Source organism: Delphinus delphis, chromosome 8 (assembly GCF_949987515.2).
Source record: "Delphinus delphis chromosome 8, mDelDel1.2, whole genome shotgun sequence".
Classification (NCBI taxonomy): domain Eukaryota; kingdom Metazoa; phylum Chordata; class Mammalia; order Artiodactyla; family Delphinidae; genus Delphinus; species Delphinus delphis.
The window spans coordinates 27,167,249-27,191,426 of NC_082690.1; the positions used below are offsets into that span (position 1 = coordinate 27,167,249).

The 24,178-nt window shown below is 36.5% G+C and overlaps 1 protein-coding gene across 2 annotated transcripts in view; it reads right to left on the minus strand.

Moving 5' to 3' along the window:
- The window catches only part of GUCY1A2 (guanylate cyclase 1 soluble subunit alpha 2), a 430,852-nt gene that overhangs the window by 137,149 nt on the left and 269,525 nt on the right, over positions 1 to 24,178 (minus strand). For both annotated transcript variants that reach the window (XM_060018020.1, XM_060018019.1), the window contains one exon: positions 17,070 to 17,213. In XM_060018020.1, coding sequence (XP_059874003.1) covers positions 17,070 to 17,213 — 144 coding nt within the window. The remainder of the gene's footprint in view (positions 1 to 17,069; positions 17,214 to 24,178) is intronic.

The window sequence follows — 24,178 nt, forward strand, 5'->3', positions numbered from 1 at the left end:
CTCTGCTTGGTTTTAGTAAGAGCATACTGTATAATTTGAACAAAGCCCTCTGTAGCTCACAAGACAATAAAAAAAAGATTGGGGGAGATGAACCTGAGGTGAGGTGAGCACTAAATTTGAGAGTGCTTTTCCATTATGGCATCTTCCGATCTCAGAAGTGACTGAGAGGTTGAGAAACTGAGCAGTGCTTTTGACAACAGGGACAAAAATTGGAGTCCAAGGATTGCCAAGGGGAAGGCCTCAATAAAAACCTCTATACTTTGAGACGAGACTGTAACCAGCAACACCACAGGTATAAGTAATTCCAAAAACATCAGGTGAATCAGAAGTAAATTGGCCCTCAGAAAGACTTAAACTCAGTGTTAAATCATCTGATTCCTGATTGCTAGAGCTCCTATCAATCATTCCCAGAAGCACACATAAAATTTCCCTACAGGAGGGTAACATCATTCTAGGTCTAAAGTTATTTCTATAATTTTTTATATACAATCTCCAGAACCCAAACAAAAAATAATAATAAATAGACACACAGGAGACAAGTAACATGACTAAATATTAACTGAAAGAACAGACAGTGTAATAGACCACAGAAGCTCTAGAGAATGAATTTATCAAGCAAAGAGTTTAAATTAATTATGGTTGATATATTCAAGGATATAAATAAAAGCAATATAAAAATTTTGTCAGATAAATGGAAATTTTAATAATAGGTATAGGACTTCCCTGGTGGCACAGTGGTTAGGAATCTGTCTGCCAATGCAGAGGACATGGGTTTGAGCCCTAGTCTGGGAATATCCCACATGCTGTGGAGCAACGGAGCCCATGTGCCACAACTACTGAGCCTGTGCTCTAGAGCCCATGAGCCACAACTACTGAAGCCCATGTGCCTAGAGCCTGTGCTCCACAACAAGAGACACCACCGCAATGAGAAGCCTGTGCACCGCAACAAAGAGTAGTCCTCACTCACTGCAACTAGAGAAAGCCCACGTGCAGCAACGAAGACCCAACACAGCTAAAAATAAATAAATAAATAAATTTATATTTAAAAACAGCTATAAACTGCTATAATCAACATTAAGTATTAAGTGGATGGGTTTAACAAATGATTTTCATAACCAGCTGAGGTATTAGTGAGTTAGAAGATAGATCTGAAGAGAGTATATAAGACTCAAGCTCTGATAATTAAACAGAGGCAAACTACAGAAGAGAATCTGTTATAATCCTATCTACTGGTAAACTCTTAGTGAAAAAATAATCTAAACACATTCTTTTTTAAAAACACAAACACATTTCTAGTACCGAATAAATTCACTATACAGTATAGATCTATTAAAAGCATAGTTGGCCATAAATTTTACCAGTAGTATTATGAAGTATTTTTGTGTATTATTGCTACAATAAAACAATGGTTTACTAAAACTGCCACTATATGCATTATCTAGGATATGAAAAGTAAATTCAAATGTGTCTATTTGATAAACATGAGAAATGAGGGTAACTGAGTTCAGTATCTTAATTGTGAGTTCATAAAATGCCTACGTAGTTCTTTCTGACCCCATAGGTTTTCTCCTTAGATATAAATTCTAGAGGTAGAACATTTCAAATGAGTATACACACTTCAAGATGAAAAGTACTAATTATAATTGTATAAACAAACAACTATCAAAGAATCATAGAGAATTAATCAGGTTATCAAATGATTAGATTTTGTTTTTTCTAAATACAATCTTGGGCTGTAATCTCATGGGGTTAACTATTGCAATATTTGCAAAGAGCAAATCCCTCCAAATATTAAAATAACAATATCAGGTTTTCTTTGTAAATAACAACTATTTAAAAATTAATTGCAGAATAATTATTTCATCATCTCAAAAAATCCTATAAGCTCATTAGAAGGCTAAATTGAAGCTTGAGAAGCTAGAATTTAATGTATTACAGTACACATAAATTGTAAATTAATATTCCTGCCTTTGGTATAGGCAGTTAGAAGAAATTCATAGCATTTCCCTGATTTGCAATTGAGATTGTTAACCACATTAGTATTAAAACATGATTACACATTGTTTTTAACTCTATTTTACAATCACTCTATAATTGCCTCTTTATATAAAATGCACTCTTTGAACAAATAAAAAGAATTTGAATTTGTATGCCTATTAATGATACTCAACAAATATTTTTTTAAAACTGAGGTCCAAAAGTAAAACTTAGATATTTGGACACATTAACTCAAACTTCTTCAAAACCCTTAAATCATGAAAATGCTACTTGTCTTTCTAATATATGTTTAATCGCATTTTCTAGTCAGTCCTCAACCCAGCTTCTCTTTTCCTAGCAACACTACTTTTTAAAGCATAAAGCACAGGCAGTAATAAACATTTTGTTATTTTACTCAAAGAGTATTTAAACTATTAGTAAAAGTTAAGACTTTCAACACTAAAAACTCTATTCAAAATACTTCGGTAAGATTAGGTTCACAAAATTAAAGAACAGGAGAAAATTATACAATTTTCTAGTGAAATCACAGTATAAGTAAGTACCTCAAGCAAAAAGGAGATAATATATATCTGATATTACTTTTCTTGAATTGTCAATTGTTTAAGGTATATGAAAATCAGGTATCCTATGGGGTGGGGAAAAAATAGGCATCTTGCTGGCATTTCCATATACTCAGCCAGTAAGATCAACATTGTATTGATAAGATATTTAAAATCTAGTCACTATTTTTAAAAACAGTCTTAACTGAAGCCTCTTTGGGCTGATTTTTCAAAATTTATTGTATAAATAGACCATATTTCTGTATGCTTTTTAGATCGAGCTAGTTAGATAGAACTTTTTGGGTAGAACCAGTCTAGAACTAGCCTCTGAGTTTCATTAGAGTACTTATAGAAAAACAATTTGCTTGAGTATTTTAAACTGAATAAGTAAAATGCTATATTCTCTGGTAATTTTTACTTATTTTATTTATTATTTATTTTATTTATTTGTTTGTTTATTTATTTATTTATTTTGGCTGTGTTGGGTCTTTGTTGTTGAGCGCAGGCTTTCTCTAGTTGCGGCGAGCGGGGGCTACTATTTGTTGCAGTGTGCAGGCTTCTCATTGTGGTGGCTTCTCTTGTTGTGGAGCACAGGCTCTAGAAGCACAGGCATCAGTAGCTGTGGCACGTGGGCTTAGTAGTTGTGGCTCACAGGCTCTAGAGCACAGGCTCAGTAGTTGTGGCACATGGTCTTATTTGCTCTGTGGCATGTGGGATCTTCCTGGACCAGCGATCAAACCCATGTCCCCTGCATTGGCAGGCAGATTCTTTTTTAATAAATTTACTTTATTTTTTTATTATTTTTTATTTTTTTGCATTATGCGGGCCTCTCACTGTTGTGGCCTCTCCCGTTGCGGAGAACAGGCTCCGGACGTGCAGGCTCAGCGGCCATGGCTCACGGGCCCAGCCGCTCTGCGGCACGTGGGATCCTTCTGGATTGGGGCACAAACCTGCATCCCCCGCATCGGCAGGCAGACTCTCAACCACTGTGCCACCAGGGAAGCCCTAAATTTATTTTTTATTTATTCATTTTTGGCTGCTTTGGGTCTTCGTGGTTGCACACAGGCTTTCTCTAGTTGCGGAGAGCCGGGGCTACTCTTCACTGCGGTGCACAGGCTTCTCATTGCGGTGGCTTCTCTTATTGTGGAGCGCAGGCTCTAGATGTGTGGGCTTCAGTAGCTGTGGCACGTGGGCTCAGTAGTTGTGGCTCATGGGCTCTAGAGCGCAGGCTCAGTAGTTGTGGCGCACGGGCTTAGTTGCTCCATGGCATGTGGAATCTTCCCAGACCAGGGCTCGAACCCATGTCCCCTGCATTGGCAGGCAGATTCCCAACCACTGTGCCACCAGGTAAGTCCTGGCAGGTGGATTCTTAACCTTTGTTCCACCAGTGAAGTACTCTAGTAATTTTTAAAATTAAAAAGTTTAACCTAGTCAGTTTTACAGTTAATGATTCAAGGACATTATCGACCATTTGCAAGGAATTATAATTGATAATTCAGGTTCCTGTTTCCCATCATGACAGGTGCCTCATAGGTTTAAAAAACCATATAAAATTAGTAATTTATTTTTCAAAATTTGAGAGGTTTGGGGGAGTTTTCCTTTGTTTTCAGAAATTATTGCAAGTCAAATAAGTTAAATATTAAAAAGCCTAAAAACTTAGTTTGAAGTAAACAATCAACTGATCACATATCAGCTCTACTGTAACAACCAAGCATGTTTAATGAAAGATTCTTTCAATAAGTTTAGAAACATTCCCATGGTAACAAGTTAGAAGCCAATTGAAAACCAAATTAAGATGCCAAAAAAAAAAAAATTCCAAACTTTGCAAATAATATAAATTAGTAATGAAGCTAAAATTATTAAGGTGATTTTATTATTTTGAATTCTCTTTCTGCATTCTTATTAAATCTTTATTGATATTTCCTCTTCTGATATGATAAAAGTAATTAATAAGCCAGAGCCAATGTTATATTCCACAAATGAAAATATGGATGAGCACATTGTAAAAAAACAATTCCCTGGTTTGGTTCTATGGTAATTTAAGTTCGCTTTGACAATGCTGAATCAATATAAACATTATATCTCCTATAAAAGAAAATCCAACATAGAAAAACAATCCCAAATGATAAGTCTGCTCAGCTGGTAGCCTTGAAAATTTAAGAAGTGATATGAATTCCATCTGGAATGTGTATTTTTGCAGTTTGCTTCAGACTTGAGACAGCATTCCTTTTGTTTGTTTTTCCTGGCAGTTGTAGGAGTATCATTCACACACTTGAGTAATTCAATAATTATGTCCTAGGGAACTTAAACTTAGATTTTAAAAAATTTTTATTTTTCCTTGCTTTCCTGTTTTCACCACCGGTGGGAGTGGCTTGAAAACTCTCCATGTTTTTAAATTTTCAAATGTAAACATATATGTGCACATTAAATAATAGTAATAAAATTAATAATTTTTCACTATAATCCCTATGTCCACCTTCCCTATTGCATGCTCCTTCATCCCATCATTGCTTTACTTTCTCTTACAGAAAGCAACATCTTGAATTTTGTATTAATCATTCCTGACTTTCCACTTTCTCCTTCAAGGTAGGTATTTCAAAATAGCATTATTTTTTCAATTTTTCTAGTTTTGAAATTTAATTAAATGGAATAATTCTATAGAATTGCTCCATGACTTGCTTCTTTTGTACTATATTGTTTTTGACATCCATCCATTTGATGTTCAGTTCCTGAAGTAATTCATTTTCCCAGCTGTATGGTATACTGAGGTATAAATGTATCACAGTTTATACATTCTATTATTAAATGGATATTTAAGTTATCTCCAGTTTGAGGCTATTATGAAAGTATTTCTGTGAATAATCTTGTGCGTGACTTCTGCTACACATGCACAACTACTTCCCTGGAGCAAACATTTAGGAGAGGGCTTACCGGGTTGTAAGAAAGGCACAAGTTAAATTTTACTAGTTAATGCCAAGTAAATTGTACCATTTATACTCCCACCAACTCTGTGTGAGATTTCTTGCTACTCTAACTCCTCAGCAACAGTGTCACTGTCAGACTTTCAAAGTTGTGCCAAACTAGTAGGTGGGAAAACTTTATCATAGTGTTATTAATATATCTAATCTGAATACTGATGAGGTTAACCACTGATAGTTTTATTGGTTATATGTATTGCAAAATATTCTCCTAGTTTGTGGTTGACTTTTTATTCTCTTTAGGTGTTCTTTGACAACAGAAAAGTTTTAATTTTAATGTAGTAAAATTTATCCACATTTTCCTTTATGGTTTCCTTTATGATTTTTCCTTTAAAGTTTTTGACCTGCTTAGTCTCCAAAAAATTCTTCCCTACTCTAAGTCAAATTTCTAATTATATCATATTGCATGCAAATGTCAAATCATTATGTAGTACACCTGAAACTAACATATTGTATGTGAATTATATTTAAAAAAAATCAATAAAGAACACTGAGTTGTTTTTTAAAATTCCTAATTATAAATTTATAATTATATTCTGTAGCCTATAATATTTACCCACATGTAACTGACTTATGTGCAGACACATGAAGTGCAGTTATATATTTTTTTTACATGGATAACCAATTGGCCCCCAAACATTTATTGAATAGCCCATTATTTCCCCATTGATGAATGCCACCTCCGTCATTTATCAAGTTCTCTTTTTCTCTCAAGTACTGCAGTCTCATTAAGATATGTTTAGTTTTGTTAAAAACTTTTGCACAGCAAAGGAAACCATGGACAAAATGAAAAGACAACCTACTGAATGGGAGAAAATATTTACAAGTAATATGATTGATAAGCAGTTAATATATAAAATATATAAACAAAATATATAAACAGCTCATACAACTAAATGTCAAAAAAATAAGCAACCTAATTAAAAAATGTGCAGAAGACCTGAACAGATATTTTTCCAAAGAAGATATACAGATGACCAACAGGCACGTAAAAAGATGCCCAACATCCCTAGTCATGAGAAAAATGCAAGTTACAACTGCAATGAGATATTACTTCACACCTGTCAGAATGGCTATCATCAAAAAGACCACAATAACAAATGTTGGAGAGTATGTGGAGAAAAGGGAACTCTTGTATAGTGTTAATGGAAATGTGAATTTGTGTAGTTACTGTGCAAAACAGTTTGGAGTGTCCTCAAAAAACTAAAAATAGAACTAACACATGATCCAGCAATTCCACTCCTGGGTATATAGTTGAAGAAAACAAAAACCCTTATTTGAAAAGATACGTGCATCCCAATGTTCATGGCAGCGTTACTTACAATTGCCAAGATATGGAAGCATTCTAAGTGTCCATCAACAGATGAATGGATAAAGAAGATGTGACATATATATATATATATATACACTACAGGATACTACTCAGACATAAAAATGAATGAAATTTTGCCATTTGCTACAACATGGATGGACCTGGAGGATATTATACTTAGTGATATGAGTCAGACAAAGACAAATACTGTATGTTATCACTTATATGTGGAATCTAAAAAAATAAAACAAACTAATGAATATAACAAAAAAGAAACAGACTCACAGATATAGAAAACAAACTACTGGTTACCAGTGGGGAGAAGGAAGAAAGGAGGGGCAAGATAGGGGTAGGGGATTAAGAAGTACAAATTACTATGTATAAAATAAATAAGATATAAGGATATATTTCACAGCACAGGGGATATAGCCAATATCTTATAATAACTATAAATTGAGTATAAGCTATAAAAATTTTGAATCACCATGTCATACACCTGAAACTAATATAATATTGTAAATCAACTATACCTCAAATATGTATATATGTACCATTATATAAATCACAGATATATTATGGAATTAAATACAAATGATGTGAAACACAAAAAATAAATTAAAATGGAATTATTTAAAAAATAAAAAAGACTTTAATGTACTTAATGTAAAAAAAAGAGATACTTTTGGATTCCTATGATTTCTCTTTTGTAGAATTCTTTAGGATTACTGTGTCTGAGAACTGATTAGTGTCTTTTAATAATTCCAGAAAAAAATAATTTTTTGTGCATTCCCTCTATTATATTCATGTGGAGATAATTCCAACTGAATGTATAAAGTCTCCTACATTCTTTTATTCATATTTCCCCAGTTTTAATTCTCTGGACTTATTTACAGGAACTTTCTTCAGCTGTATCTAATCTGCTTTTAAACTCATCCACTGAGAGTTTTTTTGTTTTGGTTTGCTTGATTTTTGGTTTTTGTTTGTTTCTTTTGGTATTCTGTTGATTGCTTAGAAATTCTCCGGTTCATTTTCAAACCTAGTTGTTCCAGCCTTGTTTTTTTTTTTTTTTTTTAATTGGGGCATAATTGCTTTACAATGTTGTGTTAGTTTCTGCTGTACAACAAAGTGAATCAGCTATATTTATACATATATCCCCTTCCTCTTGGACCCCTCCTCCCACTCCCCCACCTGCCCCATCCACCCATCTAGGTCATCACAGCACACCAAGCTGAGCTCTCTGTGCTATACAGCAGGTTCCCACTAGATATATATTTTACACATGGTAGTGAAGCTTCTCTTTTATTTCTTTAATTATTTTAAGCATTGTCATTTTGATTCTGTGTCAAATAATTTTGATATTTGACAACTCCAGATCTGTTTTTCTCATCTTCTGTTTCTACTGGTTCTTAACCCATAGTACTTCATTTTCCTGTGTGATTTTTTTCCCTTTGTTTTATTTTGTTTTGTTTTTAGTATTAGGCAGTCATTTTTCAGAGAACTATATCTGTGGAAATTCTTTGAAGAGGGAATTGAAGTTGACTTTTTTTTTTTTTTTGCAGTACACGGGCCTCTCACTGTTGTGGCCTCTCCTGTTGTGGAGCACAGGCTCCAGACACACAGGCTCAGCAGCCATGGTTCACGGGCCTAGCTGCTCCGCGGCATGTGGGATCTTCCCAGCCCGGGGCACGAACCTGTGTCCCCTGCATTGGCAGGTGGACTCTTAACCACTGCGCCACCAGGGGAGCCTGAATTTGACTTTCTTCATGGAGGGATAGTGTTTCCTATTATCACTGTTAATGACAGAGCACTTAAATTCACCACTCAAATTTTGTTTTATCTATATATATAATGTGATTGACACATTTCTCTCTTTCCTGAGATCAGTGATATGCTTAGTGACTTTCAAAAAGCTACTATTTCTAAACTATTTAACACTACATTTTAATCAGAAGGGTCAGTCAGAGTATCTACTTTGCCATACTGCCAAACTAGGAATATATTCACATTTTGAGGCTTTTTTCTGTATTTTTTAACCCATGGTTGATGAACTGTTATAAAAAGTCTGCCTTGATTCAAGGTCACTTTGCCAAATAGAAGATTTTTGTTTATAAGAATTCATAGTAAAAACATTTCTGGGATCAATCAGGTGCTTGCAGAAATATAGCTAGGTGACCTCATCCATTCTCAGAGGTAGATCCAAGATTGCAGACAGCTCTCAGTACCAAAAAGAGTACAATACACGAGGAGCTACATTTTCCACAGTTTCTGATATTTCCTCAGTCTTGGGCTCCAACCTTCAAGATCTTTCACATAAAAAGCTATTTCAGAAGTAACCCTGAAGGGGACGAGGGGAAAATGGTGGAAGAGTAAGACGTGGAGATCACCTTCCTCCCCACAGATACACCAGAAATACATCTACACGTGGAACAACTCCTACAGAACACCTACTGAACGCTGGCAGAAGACCTCAGACCTCCCAAAAGGCAAGAAACGCTCCAGGTACCTATGTAGGGCAAAAGAGAAAAGAATAAACAGAGACAAAAGGACAGGGACAGGACTTGCACCAGTGGGAGGGAGCTGTGAAGGAGGAAAGGTTTCCACACACTAAGAATCCCCTTCACGGGCGGAGACTGATGGTGGCGGAGAGGGGAGCTTCGGAGCCGCGGAGGAGAGCACAGCAACAGGGGTGCGGAGGGCAAAGTGGAGAGATTCTCGCACAGAGGATCGGTGCCGACCAGCACTTACCAGCCCGAGAGGCTTGTCTGCTCACTGGCCGGGGCGGGAGGGTCTGGGAACTGAGGCTTGGGCTTCGGTCAGAGCATAGGGAGAGGACTGGGGTTGTCGGCGTAAACACAGCCTGCAGGGGGTTAGTGTACCATGGCTAGCCAGGAGGGAGTCTGGGAAAAAGTCTGGACCTGCCGAAGAGGCAAGAGACTTTTTCTTCCCTCTTTGTTTCCTGGTGCACGAGGAGAGGGGATTAAGAGCGCCGCTTAAAGGAGCTCGAGAGACGGGTGTGAGCCGCGGCTAAAAGTGCGGACCCCAGAGACGGGCATGAGACACAGAGGCTGCTGCTGCCGCCACCAAGAAGCCTGTGTACAAGCACAGGTCACTATCCACACACCCCTTCTGGGGAGCCTGTGCAGCCCACCACTGCCACGGTCCCAGGATCCAGGGACAACTTCCCTGGGAGAACGCACAGCGCACCTCAGGCTGGGGCAACGTCATGCTGGCTTCTGCCGCCGAAGGCTTGCCCTGCACTCCGTACCCTCTCTCCCTCCGGCCTGAGTGAGCCAGAGTCCCCGAAGCAGCTGCTCCTTTAACCCCATCCTGTCTGAGCGAAGAACAGATGCCCTCCGGCAACCTACATGCAGAGGCGGGGCCAAATCCAAAGCTGAGCCCCGGGAGCTGTGAGAACAAGGAAGAGAAAGGGAAATCTCTCCCAGCAGCCTCAGAAGCAGTGGATTAAATCTCCACAATCAACTTGATGTACGCTGCATCTGTGGAATACATGAATAGACAACGATTCATCCCAAATTGAGGAGGTGGACTTTGAGAGCAAGCTTTATGAATTTTTCCCCTTTTCCTCTTTTTGTGAGTGTGTATGTGTATGCTTCTGTGTGAGATTTTGTCTGTATAGCTTTGCTTCCAACATTTGTCCTAGGGTTCTATCCTTTTTCTTTCCTTAATAGTTATTTTTTATTTTAATAACTTTATTTTATTTTATCTTACTTTATTTTATTTTACTTTATCTTCTTTCTTTCTTTCCTCCCTTCCCTCCTAAAGACAACGAATCATTCCAAATTGAGGAGGGTGGACTTTGAGAGCAAGATTTATGACTTTTTCCCCTTTTCCTCTTTTTGTGAGTGTCTGTGTGTATGCTTCTGTATGAGATTTTGTCTGTATAGCTTTGCTTCCACCATTTTTCCTAGGGTTTTACCCATCCATTTTTTTTTAAAATTATTTTTCTTAATAATTAATTTTTATTATAATAACTTTATTATATTTTATCTTACTTTATTTTAATTTACTTTATCTTCTTTCTTTTTTTCTTCCTTCCCTCCTTCCTTTCTTCCTTCCTCCCTCCCTCCCTCCCTCCATCATTTCTTTCTTTCCTTCATTCTTTCTTTCTGTCTTTCTTTCTTTCTACTTCTACTAATTCTTTCTTTCTAATATTTCTCCCTTTTATTCTGAGCCGTGTGGATGAAAGTCTCTTGGTGCTGCAGCCAGGAGTCAGTGCTGTGCCTCTGAGGTGGGAGAACCAACTTCCGGACAATGGTCCACAACAGACCTCCCAGATCCACATAATATCAAATGGCAAAAATCTCCCAGAGATCTCCATCTCAACACCAACACCCAGCTTCACTCAATGACCAGCATGCTACAGTGCTGGACACCCTATGACAAACACTAGCAAGACAGGAACACAAACCCACCCATTAGCAGAGAGGCTGCCTAAAATCATAATAAGTCCACAGACACCCCAAAGCACACCACCAGACATGGACCTGCCCACCAGAAAGACAATAACCAGTCTCATCCACTGGAACATAGGCACCAGTCCCCTCCACCAGGAAGCCTACACAACCCACTGAACCAACCTTAGCCACTGGGGGCAGACTCCAAAAATAACAGGAAATATGAACCTGCAGACTGCAAAAAGGAGTCTCCAAAAACAGTAAGATAAGCAAAATGAGAAGACAGAAAAACACACAGCAGATGAAGAAGCAAGATAAAAACCCACCAGACTTAACAAATGAAGAGGAAATAGGCAGTCTACCTGAAAAAAAAAAATCAGAATAATGATAGTAAAGATGATACAAAATCTTGGAAATAGAATAGACAAAATGCAAGAAACATTTAACAAGGACATAGAAGAACTAAAGAGCAAACAAGGAATGATGAACAACACTATAAATGAAATTAAAAATACTCTAGATGGGATCAATAGCAGAATAACTGAGGAAGAAGAAAGGATAAGTGACGTGGAAGATAAAATAGTGGAAATAACTACTGCAGAGCAGAATAAAGAAAAAAGAATGAAAAGAATTGAGTACAGTCTCAGAGACCTCTGGGACAACATTAAACGCACCAACATTCGAATTATAGGGGTTCCTAAAGAAGTAGAGAAAAAGAAAGGGACTGAGAAAATATTTGAAGAGATTATAGTTGAAAATTTCCTTAATATGGGAAAGGAAATAGTTAATCAAGTCCAGGAAGCACAGACAGTCCCATACAGGATAAACAAGGAGAAATACGCCAAGACACATATTAATCAAACTGTCAAAAATTAAATGCAAAGAAAACATATTAAAAGCAGCAAGAGAAAAACAACAAATAACACACAAGGGAATCCCCATAAGGTTAACAGCTGTACTTTTAGCAGAAATTCTGCAAGCCAGAAGGGACTCGCAAGACATATTTAAGGTGATGAAGGAGAAGAAACTGCAATTAAGATTACTCTACCCAGCAAGGATCTCATTCAGATTTGATGAAGAAATTAAAACCTTTACAAAAGCTGCAAAAGCTGCGAGAGTTCAGCACCACCAAACCAGCTTTACAACAAATAGTAAAGGAACTTCTCTAGGCAAGAAACACAAGAGAAGGAAAAGATCTACAATAATGAACGCAAAGCAATTAAGTAAATGGGAATAAGAACATACATTTCGATAATTACCTTAAATGTAAATGGACTAAATGCTCCCACCAAAAGACACAGATTGGCTGAATGGATACAAAAACAAGACCCATATATATGCTGTCTACAAGAGACCTACTTCAGACGTAGAGACACATACAGACTGAAAGTAAGGGGCTGGAAAAAGATATTCCATGCAAACGGAAACCAAAGAAAGCTGAAGTAGCAATTCTCATTTCAGACAAAATAGACATTAAAATAAAGACTATTAGAAGAGACAAAGAAGGACACTACATAATGATCAAGGGATCAATCCAAGAAGGAGATATAACAGTTGTAAATATTTATGCACCCAACATAGGAGCACCTCAATACATAAGGCAAATCCTAACAGCCATAAAAGGGGAAATCAACAGTAACACATTCATAGTAGGGGACTTTAACACCCCACTTTCACCAATGGACAGATCATCCAAAATGAAAATAAATAAGGAAACACAAGCTTTAAATGATACATTTCACAAGATGGACTTAATTGATATTTATAGGACATTCCATCCAAAAACAACAGAATACACATTTTTCTCAAGTGCTCATGGAACATTCTCCAGGATAGATCATATCTTGGGTCACAAATCAAGCCTTGGTAAATTTAAGAAAATTGAAATTGTATCAAGTTTCTTTTCTTACCACAATGCTATGAGACTAGATATCAATTACAGGAAAAGATCTGTAAAAAATACAAACACATGGAGGCTAAACAATACACTACTTAATAACAAAGTGATTACTAAAGAAATCAAAGAGAAAATAAAAAAATACCTAGAAACAAATGACAATGGAGACACGACGACCCAAAACCTATGGGATGCAGCAAAAGCAGTTCTAAGAGGGAAGTTTATAGCAATACAATCCTACCTTAAGAAACAGGAAACATCTCGAATAAACAACCTAACCTTGCACCTAAAGCAATTAGAGAAAGAAGAACAAAAAACCCCAAAGTAAGCAGAAGGAAAGAAGTCATAAAAATCGGATAAGAAATAAATGAAAAACAAATGAAGGAAACGATAGTAAAGATCAATAAAACTAAAAGGTGGTTCTCTGAGAAGATAAACAAAATTGATAAACCATTAGCCAGACTCATCAAGAAAAAAAGCGAGAAGACTCAAATCAGTAGAATTAGAAATGAAGAAGGAGAAGTAACAACTGACACTGCAGAAATACAAAAGATCATGAGAGATTACTACAAGCAACTCTATGCCAATAAAATGGACAACCTGGAAGAAATGGACAAATTCTTAGAAATGCGCAACTTGCCAAGACTGAATCAGGAAGAAATAGAAAATATGAACAGAGCAATCACAGGCACTGAAATTGAAACTGTGATTAAAAATCTTCCAGCAAACAAAAGCCCAGGACCAGATGGCTTCACAGGCGAATTTTATCAAACATTTAGAGAAGAGCTAACACCTATCCTTGTCAAACTCTTCCAAAATATAGGAGACGGAGGAACACTCGCAAACTCATTCTACGAGGCCACCATCACCCTGATACCAAAACCAGACAAGGATGTCACAAAGAAAGAAAACTACAGGCCAATATCACTGATGAACATAGATGCAAAAATCCTCAACAAAATACTAGCAAACAGAATCCAACAACACATTAAAAGGATCATACAGCATGATCAAGTGGGGTTTATTCCAGGAATGCAAGGATTCTTCAATATATGCAAATCAATCACATGATACACCATATTAACAAACTGAAGGAGAAAAATTATAAGATCATCTCAATAGATGTACAGCCGACAAAATTCAACACCCATTTATGATAAAAACCCTGCAGAAAGTAGGCATAGAGGGAACTTTCCTCAACATAATAAAGGCCATATATGACAAACCCACAGTGAACATCATCCTCAATGGAGAAAAACTGAAAGCACTTCCACTAAGACCAGGAACAAGACAAGGTTGCCCACTCTCACCGCTCTTATTCAACAAAGTTTCGGAAGTTTTAGCCGCAGAAATCAGAGAAGAAAGGGAAATAAAAGGAATCCAAATCAGAAAAGAAGTAAAGCTGTCACTGTTTGCAAATGACATGAAACTATACATAGAGAATCCTAAAGATGCTACCAGAAAACTACTAGAGCTAATCAATGAATTTGGTAAGTAGCAGGATACAAAATTAATGCACAGAAATCTCTGGCATTCCTTTATACTAATGATGAAAAATCTGATAGTGAAATCAAGAAAACACTCCCATTTACCATTGCAACAAAAAGAATAAAATATCTAGGAATAAACCTACCTAAGGAGACAAAAGACTTGTATGCAGAAAACTATAAGGCACTGATTAAAGAAATTAAAGTTGATACAAATAGATGGAGAGATATCCCATGTTCTTGAATTGGAAGCATCAACATTGTGAAAATGACTCTACTACCCAAAGCAATCTACAGTTTCAATGCAATACCTATCAAACTACCACTGGCATTTTTCACAGAACTAAAACAAAAAATTTCACAATTTGTATGGAAACACAAAAGACCCCGAATAGAAAAAGTAATCTTGAGAACGAAAAACTGAGCTGGAGGAATCAGGCTCCCTGATCCCATACTGTACTACAAAGCTACAGTAATCAAGATAGTATGGTACTGGCACAAAAACAGAAAGATAGATCAATGGAACAGGAGAGAAAGCCCAGAGATAAACCCACACACATATGGTCACCTTATCTTTGGTAAAGGAGGCAGGAATGTACAGTGGAGAAAGGACAGCCTCTTCAATAAGTGGTGCTGGGAAAACTGGACACATACATGTAATAGTATGAGATTAGATCACTCCCTAACACCATACACAAAAATAAGCTCAAAATGGATTAAAGGCCTAAATGTATGGCCAGAAACTATCAAACTCTTAGCGGAAAACATAGGCGGAACACTCTATGACATAAATCACAGCAAGATCCTTTTTGACCCACCTCCTAGAGAAATGGAAATAAAAATAAACAGATGGGACCTAGTGAAACTTCAAAGGTTTTGCACAGCAAAGGAAACCATAAACAAGACAAAATGACAACCGTCAGAATGGGAGAAAATATTTGCAAATGAAGCAACTGACAAAGGATTAATATCCAAAATTTATAAGCAGCTCAATAAGAAAAAAACAAACAACCCAATCCAAAAATGGGCGGAAGACCTAAATAAACATTTCTCCAAAGAAGATATACAGACTGCCAACAAACACATGAAAGAATGCTCAACATCATTAATCATTAGAGAAATGCAAATCAAAACTACAATGAGATATCATCTCACACCAGTCAGAATGGCCATCACCACAAAATCTACAAACAATAAATGCTGGAGAGGGTGTGGAGAAAAGGGAACTCTCTTGCACTGCTGGTGGGAATGTGAATTGGTACAGCCACTATGGAGAACAGTATGGAGGCTCCTTAAAAAACTACACATAGAACTACCATATTACCCAGCAATCCCACTACTGGGCATATACCCTGAGAAAACCATAATTCAAAAAGAGTCATACACCAAAATGTTCAATGCAGCTCTATTTACAATAGCCCAGAGATGGAAACAACCTAAGTGTCCATCATCGGATGAATGGATAAAGAAGATGTGGCACATATATACAATGGAATATTACTCAGCCATAAAAAGAAATGAAATTGAGCTATTTGTAATGAGGTGGATAGACCTAGAGTCTGTCATACAGAGTGAAGTAAGTCAGAAAGAGAAAGACAAATACCGTATGCTAACACATATATATGGAATTTAAAAAAAAAATGTCATGAAGAACCTAGGGGTAAGACAGGAATAAAGGCACAGACATACTAGAGAATGGACTTGAGGATATGGGGAGGGGGAAGAGTATGCTGTGACAAAGCGAGAGAAAGGCATGGACATATATACAGTACCAAACATAAGGCAGATAGCTAGTGGGAAGCAGCCACATAGCACAGGGAGATCAGCTCGGTGCTTTGTGACCACCTGGAGGGGTGTGATAGGGAGGGTGGGAGGGAGGGAGACACAAGAGGGAAGAGATATGGGAACATATGTATAACTGATTGACTTCGTTTTAAAGCAGAAACTAACACACCATTGTAAAGCAATTATACTCCAATAAAGATGTAAAAAAATAAAATAAAAAAAGAAGTAACCCTGAGACCTAAGGCTTCATAAGAACACCTGTACACTATCCATAGGAAGTTGTTCAGGTCCTCCAATTTCTTGCTTCTTATTTCTTGCTCTTCGGATTGTCTCTCAGAACTGACTCTCACCATCACTGTTGCTTGGTGTTGTTGAATTGGTCACTGACAGCAGGTTCCTTCCTTGGTTTAATCCTTTAACTCTCTTTTTTTTTTTTTTGTCCCCATAGTAATTTGTCTTCCACACAACTTTTCCTATTTTGGGTCATATTCCATTTGTTCATTTCCTGTGTTTATGAGTTATCTCTAGTAATCCCTCCTTCTTGAGCAACTGGCTTATCTAGATCTGTAAATTATAGTATGTAGAATTCAGAAGGGAATTTCTTGCCTCTTCAGTTAAAGGTACATTACTACTCAAACAAAACTATTGAGAGGCTTACCTGAATTGGTCTTCCATCAGGTGTCAGCACCTCTTCAGAAAGTTCCATCATCTTCAGGGCCATCAGAGCAATGGGTTTAGCATGGCAGAGGCTTTTTCTGTGGAGCCCTGCAGCAACACAGTATGCATCACCTATTGTTTCCACCTGCAGCAGTCAGACAAATCAAATGCAAATGTATGATAATGAGCCAAAGTTGAAATACTTATCTGAAATCACAAATGTTACTGGAAAACATATCATCAAAACATCAATAAATCAAGCAATTAGACAATAGAGTATAATCATAAAAGAGTTTGCAAACAGCCAGAGTCAAATACTAACATGTCACCCCAGACCTGTTTGTTCATCAACATTAACACCATAGATGATCATTGAAATCAGAAACAACTAGAATATAAAATAATTATCCCTCACAAAAATAGAATTGTCAGTGTTTTGCCTGGATATTTTCCAAATAATGACTTTTTACAAAGACACTCATCTCCTTCAAACCTTCAAGTAGACCTTCACTGGAAAGTAATTCTTTTTGCAATTTTTCCCAGTTACTCCACACGTTTTAGTGTTTATTTTTATTTTTTTAATTGAAGTATAGCTGATTTACAATGTTGTGTTAGTTTCAGGTGTCACACTTTTTGATATATCTGTAATTTGTTGTCTAGTCTATTCTTATTTACTCTTAATAATTATAACATGTAACACTTCTTGAATTCATACACTCTACCATTAATTGCATCAACTGCTTTACATGCATTATCTCATTTAATCCTCACAAATATCCTAAATGGAAGAAACTAGTATTGGTTATATTTGAGATGAGAACTTCATGCACAGAAACCCATCCATAATCTTACAATTAAAGAGTTAACAGTCACTGTCAAGAGTTTTTCCATACCATGTCAGCAACCATTCTGAATGGCTATTGTGATTGTTAAATATTTTCAATATTTACCCAGGGATAAAACTTCCAAAATTCCAAAGCATAGAACATGGTATAAAAGTTAGGCACAACTCATTTCTAGAGGAAAGTTTTCTAATTATCCAAGGTAGATATGGTGATTATGTTCAATAGGTCTAATTTTTAATTAGAAAAAAGTGATGAACTATTGTATTAAATGTCCAATTCCAATATCACTTTTTCTGTGAATCACTCCATGGTCCTTCCATTAGTTCTTAGTAGCAAAACTAATCCTTTCTTCTACTCTGTTTCAACAGCACACGTCTATATTATAGCATTCATCATAGATTATAATCAATATGTATCAATATATAATCAATATGTATCCACAGCTACAAAGTGAGCTCTGTAAGAATGGGATCATGTCATTTTAATGTCTGTACTCATAGTGCTCATGATAGTGTCTTAAATATAACTATTTAATAAATAACTATCAAATGAATAAACAATCAACCATATTTAACTATGATTACAATAACAGCCATTCTAATCAGTTGCTCATTTGCCCCATTTATTTTATGAGCACCATGTAGACCTGTGTGCCATGTAGATCTGGGTAGGAAAAAATTGCTTCTAAATTACTGGAGATGCTTCTATCATAAATATAACAAGAATTACAAAATATTCTATTAGTTAAGATTTAACAACAATAATTAAATTTCATGTGAATGAATCCTAACACTTTAATATTAAAAAGCTTCTCTGCATTAAATTCTGTGAGCACAAATTTAGGGAATGTGATGACAGCACCTATGAATGTCATGAAACTAGAGATGCCAAAATTATCAATGATTATCTGAATCTTACCAGGAAATATGCATCAAAAATGATTCAAATACACTCAGACCTATCAAGAAGTTCCAAATCTTCACTTCAGGATCTGTTATCTGGGGCCAGAAAATGTAAATTAAAATTGTATGGTAAGAACAGAAAGATGATACAATGTGAGTCAGCAAAAGTTTTATTCTAAATACTAAAATATACTTCCACCAAAATCTCTCACTGAGGAAGAAAACCAGCAAATAGCAAACGTCTGAAATGTGGTCATTTACCATTTCCCCCTAAAAACACAATGTCTTTTGCTAAACCTCAGATTTATCTCATACTTTTGTATTTCTATACAATTAAAACATCTAGAATGTTGTTAGTTATATAATTTGAAACTAACTTCTGATTTTCAAATATTAGAACACATAAGCAGTTAATTATTTGTATAAATTGAACTGCACTCCAGTCACTCTGAACATGCATGTTCCTGGAGCATTATCTTTTCTTGGAGTCTCTATCATTATCAAACTTCTCATCAGTATTAACTCCACTATCATTTCAGTAAAAATTTATTGAATACCACTAAATGTGTATTTCTAGAATTTGTACCACAGGCATATATAAAGATTAGTTAGTTATATGTTGTACTTTCTCCTTAGGTATATATAATGTAATAGTATGGAGAAGATGGACCAATATGTTAGCAAATGACAAAAAAAAATCAAATTAAGTACACAACATAAATATAAGAAATTCACATTAAAATCCATTCCTGTAAGATTACATAACATTTAGTTTCCAAATATTTAAATCCAGACTAGCTATCAGAAACAATAGGATCAAGAGCTAGGTAAGAAATAGACAGCAAAAAACCCATAGATTAAGATGTGAAATTTTCACACTTATTCTTAAACACCCGACATAAAAAAAAAATTCTAAAATATGTTGTTGTCATCATGGCAGGCTAGATTATGCTGCAGTAACAATACAACCTGCAAATCGTAATGCTCTAAAATAGCAAAGGTTTTTTCTGATTCATGTTGCATATTTATGGGGGTTAGGGGATTGGGGTAGAGGAGAGAAACATTGTGCCACATCTCTTCACTCCAGGGACAGTGCCAATAGAATCTCCTCATCTGAAGCTGGTTGCCATGTCAGAAGAAAAGAGGTTCTGATTATACACTAGCTCTTAAAGCTTCCTCCCATAAGTGACATATATGGCTTTTTGTCAGGATTCATTCGTCAAAGCAAGTCACGTGACCATGTTTAACAAAAAGGAGATGGGAAAATGCAACCAAACTTGTGCTCAGAGAAGGATCAGAAATATCTGGTGAATAGTACTAATGAGAACATGAATGAATATGTGATCGCTTAGAAATTTTCAAACAGCTAGATGTCTGTAAAGTGCAAGTAATACATCCTTGAGATGTTTTTCTTTCCTTGTAGATATATTCAGTATCTTAACCTGAAAATCTTGGATGAAACACCTTAGTAATGCAGCTTTCCATTAAAGCTCTATTCTTTTCTCCTCTCCCTTCATCTAAATGTCAGGTCTACACAAATTTAGCAGAATTGAATACATGTGGAAATTTTAGTGTATTCCCTTCAAACTTAGATCAACTTTGCTTCAAAAGGAGCAGGGAAAGTGAAAGCATTATATATCAGTTAAATTTCTTTTGAGGCTGTTTCCTTGAGTTAAACAAGTAGACATTATAAACATATTACCAAAAAACTGTCCAAAAAGTTGACTATGGTCTGAATTCCTTTATAATTGTCTCAGTGTTTTTTTAATAGACACCATCTAAAATAGTGCATCTCATTTATTTTCAGTATCTCCAACCTGTTCTTAAATGACATTAGATAAAAATAAAGATGACTAAACTAAACTTGGAAATGAAAAAGATAGAGCTTATGCAAATGTCAGAAAAACCTTACATCCTTCTCTGAACATAAAAGAGGAGGCTTAAATACTAAAAATATTATGTAACAACTGTTGCCCCACATATTATTATACCTGCTTTTATCAAACTTTAAAGAATTAATCTATCTCAGTATATCTTCTCAACACTTTATAATCAAACTCCCTACATTATTCAAGAAATAAAGGTGGTATAAATAAACTTCTTAGAGTTATGCATTCACCCTTTTTATTTATTTTAGCTTTAATTTATTACTTAAAATAATTTATTTATACTTTCTAATAGAAGCTCATCCCCATGTTTTCTTCTCCCTCCCCTCCAGATTAATGTTCAAGAATTATCTGGGAAATTTCTTGGAAATTTGGGCACAGTGGGGAGGAAAGAATGTGTGTGTTGTAAATAAGGGTGAGGGTGGTACTGGGGCTAGGATTACCCTACAAGAACACTGCACATAACTGGGCAGTAAATAATCTCTGCCCCATGAAACTCATGACCACCTCAGTCCTTCCATCCCATAGTCCTGGGACTATCTTCCTTTGAACTTTGTAGAACTTGTGAAAGGGAGTTTGGGGAGAGGGCATAATAGTAGAGAGTCAGAGAACTCTGACAGTCTACCTTACTGGATAGCCTCCCTCTCTTCATCTGGACACAATCAAGAGGAGAAACAAGTTAGAAAGTCTGCTTTTCTAGATTGCTCCAAGGTGGTAGAGTAGAAGGACTTGTGCTCATGCCCTCTTGCGAGAACACTGGAATCACAACTAAGTGCTCAACAATCATTGACAGTAAGACACTGGAACTCACCAAAAAAGATACCCCACATCCAAAGACAAAGGAGAAGCTGCAATGAGATGGTAGGAGGGATGCAATCAAAACAAAATCAAATCCCATAACCGCTGGGTGGGTGACTTACAAACTGGAGAACAATTATACCACAGAAGTCCACCCACTGGAGTGAAGGCTGTGAGCCCCACATCAGGCTTCCAAACCTGGGGGTTGGGCAATGGGAGGAGGAATTCCCAGAGAATCCAACTTTGAAGGCTAGTGGGATTTGATTGCAGGACTTCAACAGGACTGCAGGAAACAGACACTCCATTCTTGGAGGGCACACACAAAGAAGTGTGCACATAAGGATCCAGGGGGAAGGAGCAGTGATGCCATAGGAGACTGAACGAGACCTACCTGCTAGTGTAGGAGGGTCTCCTGCAGAGGTGGGGAGCAGCTATGGCTCACCACATGGACAAGGACACTGGCAGCAAAAGTTCTGGGAAGTACTCCTTGGCATGAGACCACCCGTAGTCTGCCATTAGCCCCACCAAAGAGCCTGTATCCTCCAGTACTGGGTTGCCCTAGGCCAAAAAACCAGCAGCAAGGGAACTCAGTCCCATCCATCAGCAGACAAGTGGATTAAAGTTTTACTGAGCTCTATCCACCACAGAAACAGCAAGCTATACCCACCACCAGTTCCTACCATCAGGAAGCTTGCACTAGCCTCTTAGATGGCCTCATCCACCAGAAGGCAGACAACAGAAGCAAGAATAACAATCCAGCAGCCTGTGGAATGAAAACCACATTCAAAGATAGACAAAATGAAAAGGCAGAGGACTAGGTACAAAACGAAGGAACAAGATAAAACCCCAGAAAAACAACTAAATGAAGTGGAGATAAGCAAGTTTTCAGAAAAAAATATTCAGAATAATGATAGTGAAGATGATGCAGGACCTCAGAAAGAGAATGGAAGCAAAGATCAAGAAGATGCAAGGAATGTTTAACAAAGACCTAGAAGAATCAAAGAACAAATAAACAGAGATGAACAGTACAATAACTGAAATGAAAAATACACTAAAAGGAATCAATAGCAGAATAACTGAGGCAGAAGAACAGATAAGTGACCTGGAACACAGATGGGTGAAAATCACTGCTGTGAAACAGAATAAAGAAAAAAGAATGAAAATAAATGAAGACAGACTAAGAGACCTCTGGGACAATATTAAACACACCACATTGGCATTATGGGGGTGCCAGAGGAGAAGAGAGAGAGAGAAAGGACCCGAGAAAATATTTGAAGAGACTATAGTGGACACATTCCATAACATGGGGAAGGAAATAGTCACCCAAAGCCAGGAAGCACAGAGAGTCTCAGGCAGGATAAACCCAAGGAGAAACACACCAAGACACATAGTAATCAAACTGACAAAAATTAAAGACAAAGAAAAATTATTAAAAGCAGCAAGGTAAAAATGACAAATAACAAACAAGGGAACTCCCATAAGGTTAACAGCTGATTTCTCAGCAGAAACTCTACAAACCAGAAGGGAGTGGCACAATATATGTAAAGTGATGAAAGGGAGAACAGAAAACCAAGATTACTCTACCCAGCAAGGATCTCATTCAGATTTGATGGAGAAATCAATAACTTTCCAGACAAGCAAAAACTAAGAGAATTCAGAAGAACCAAACCAGTTCTACACCAAATGCTAAAGGAACTTCTCTAAGTGGAAAACACAAGAGAAGAAAAGGACCTACAAAAACAATCCCAAAACAATTAAGAAAATGGTAATAGGAACATACATATTGATAATTACCTTAAATGTAAATGGATTAAATGCTCAACCCAAAATACACTAGCTCACTGAATGGATACAAAAAAAGACCCGCATATATGCTGTCTACAAGAGACCCACTTCAGACCTAGGGACACAAAGAGACCAAAAGTGAGGGGATGGAAAAAGATATTCCATGCAAATGGCAATCAAAAGGAAGCTGGAGTAGCAATACTCATATCAGATAAAATAGACTATAAAATAAAGAATGTTCCAAGAGACAAGGAAGGACACTACATGATCAAGGGATCAATCCAAGAAGAATATATAATAATTATAAATATATATGCACCCAGCATAGGAGCACCTCAATACATAAGGCAAATACTAACAGCTATAAAAGAGGAAATCAACAGTAACACAATAATCGTGGGGGATTTTAACACCTCACTTATACCAATGGACAGTTCATCCAAAATGCAAATAAATAAGGAAACACAAGCTTTAAATAACACATTATACCAGATGGACTTAATTGATACTTATAGGACATTCCACCTGAAAAGAGCAGATTACACTTTCTTCTCAAGTGCACACAAAACATTCTCCAGGATAGATCACATCTTAGGTCACAAATCAAGCCTCAGTAAATTTAAGAAAATTGAGATCATATCAAGCATTTTCTCTGACCACAATGCTATGAGATTAGAAATAAATTACAATGAAAAAAAGTAAAAAACACAAACACATGGAGGCTAAACGATACATTACAAAATAACCAAGAGATCACTGAAGAAATACCTAGAGACAAATGACAACAAAAACATGACAATCCAAAACCTATGGGATGCAGCAAAAGCAGTTCCAAGAGGAAAGTTTAGAGCAATATAATCCTACCTCAAAAAACAAGAAAAATCTCAAATACAC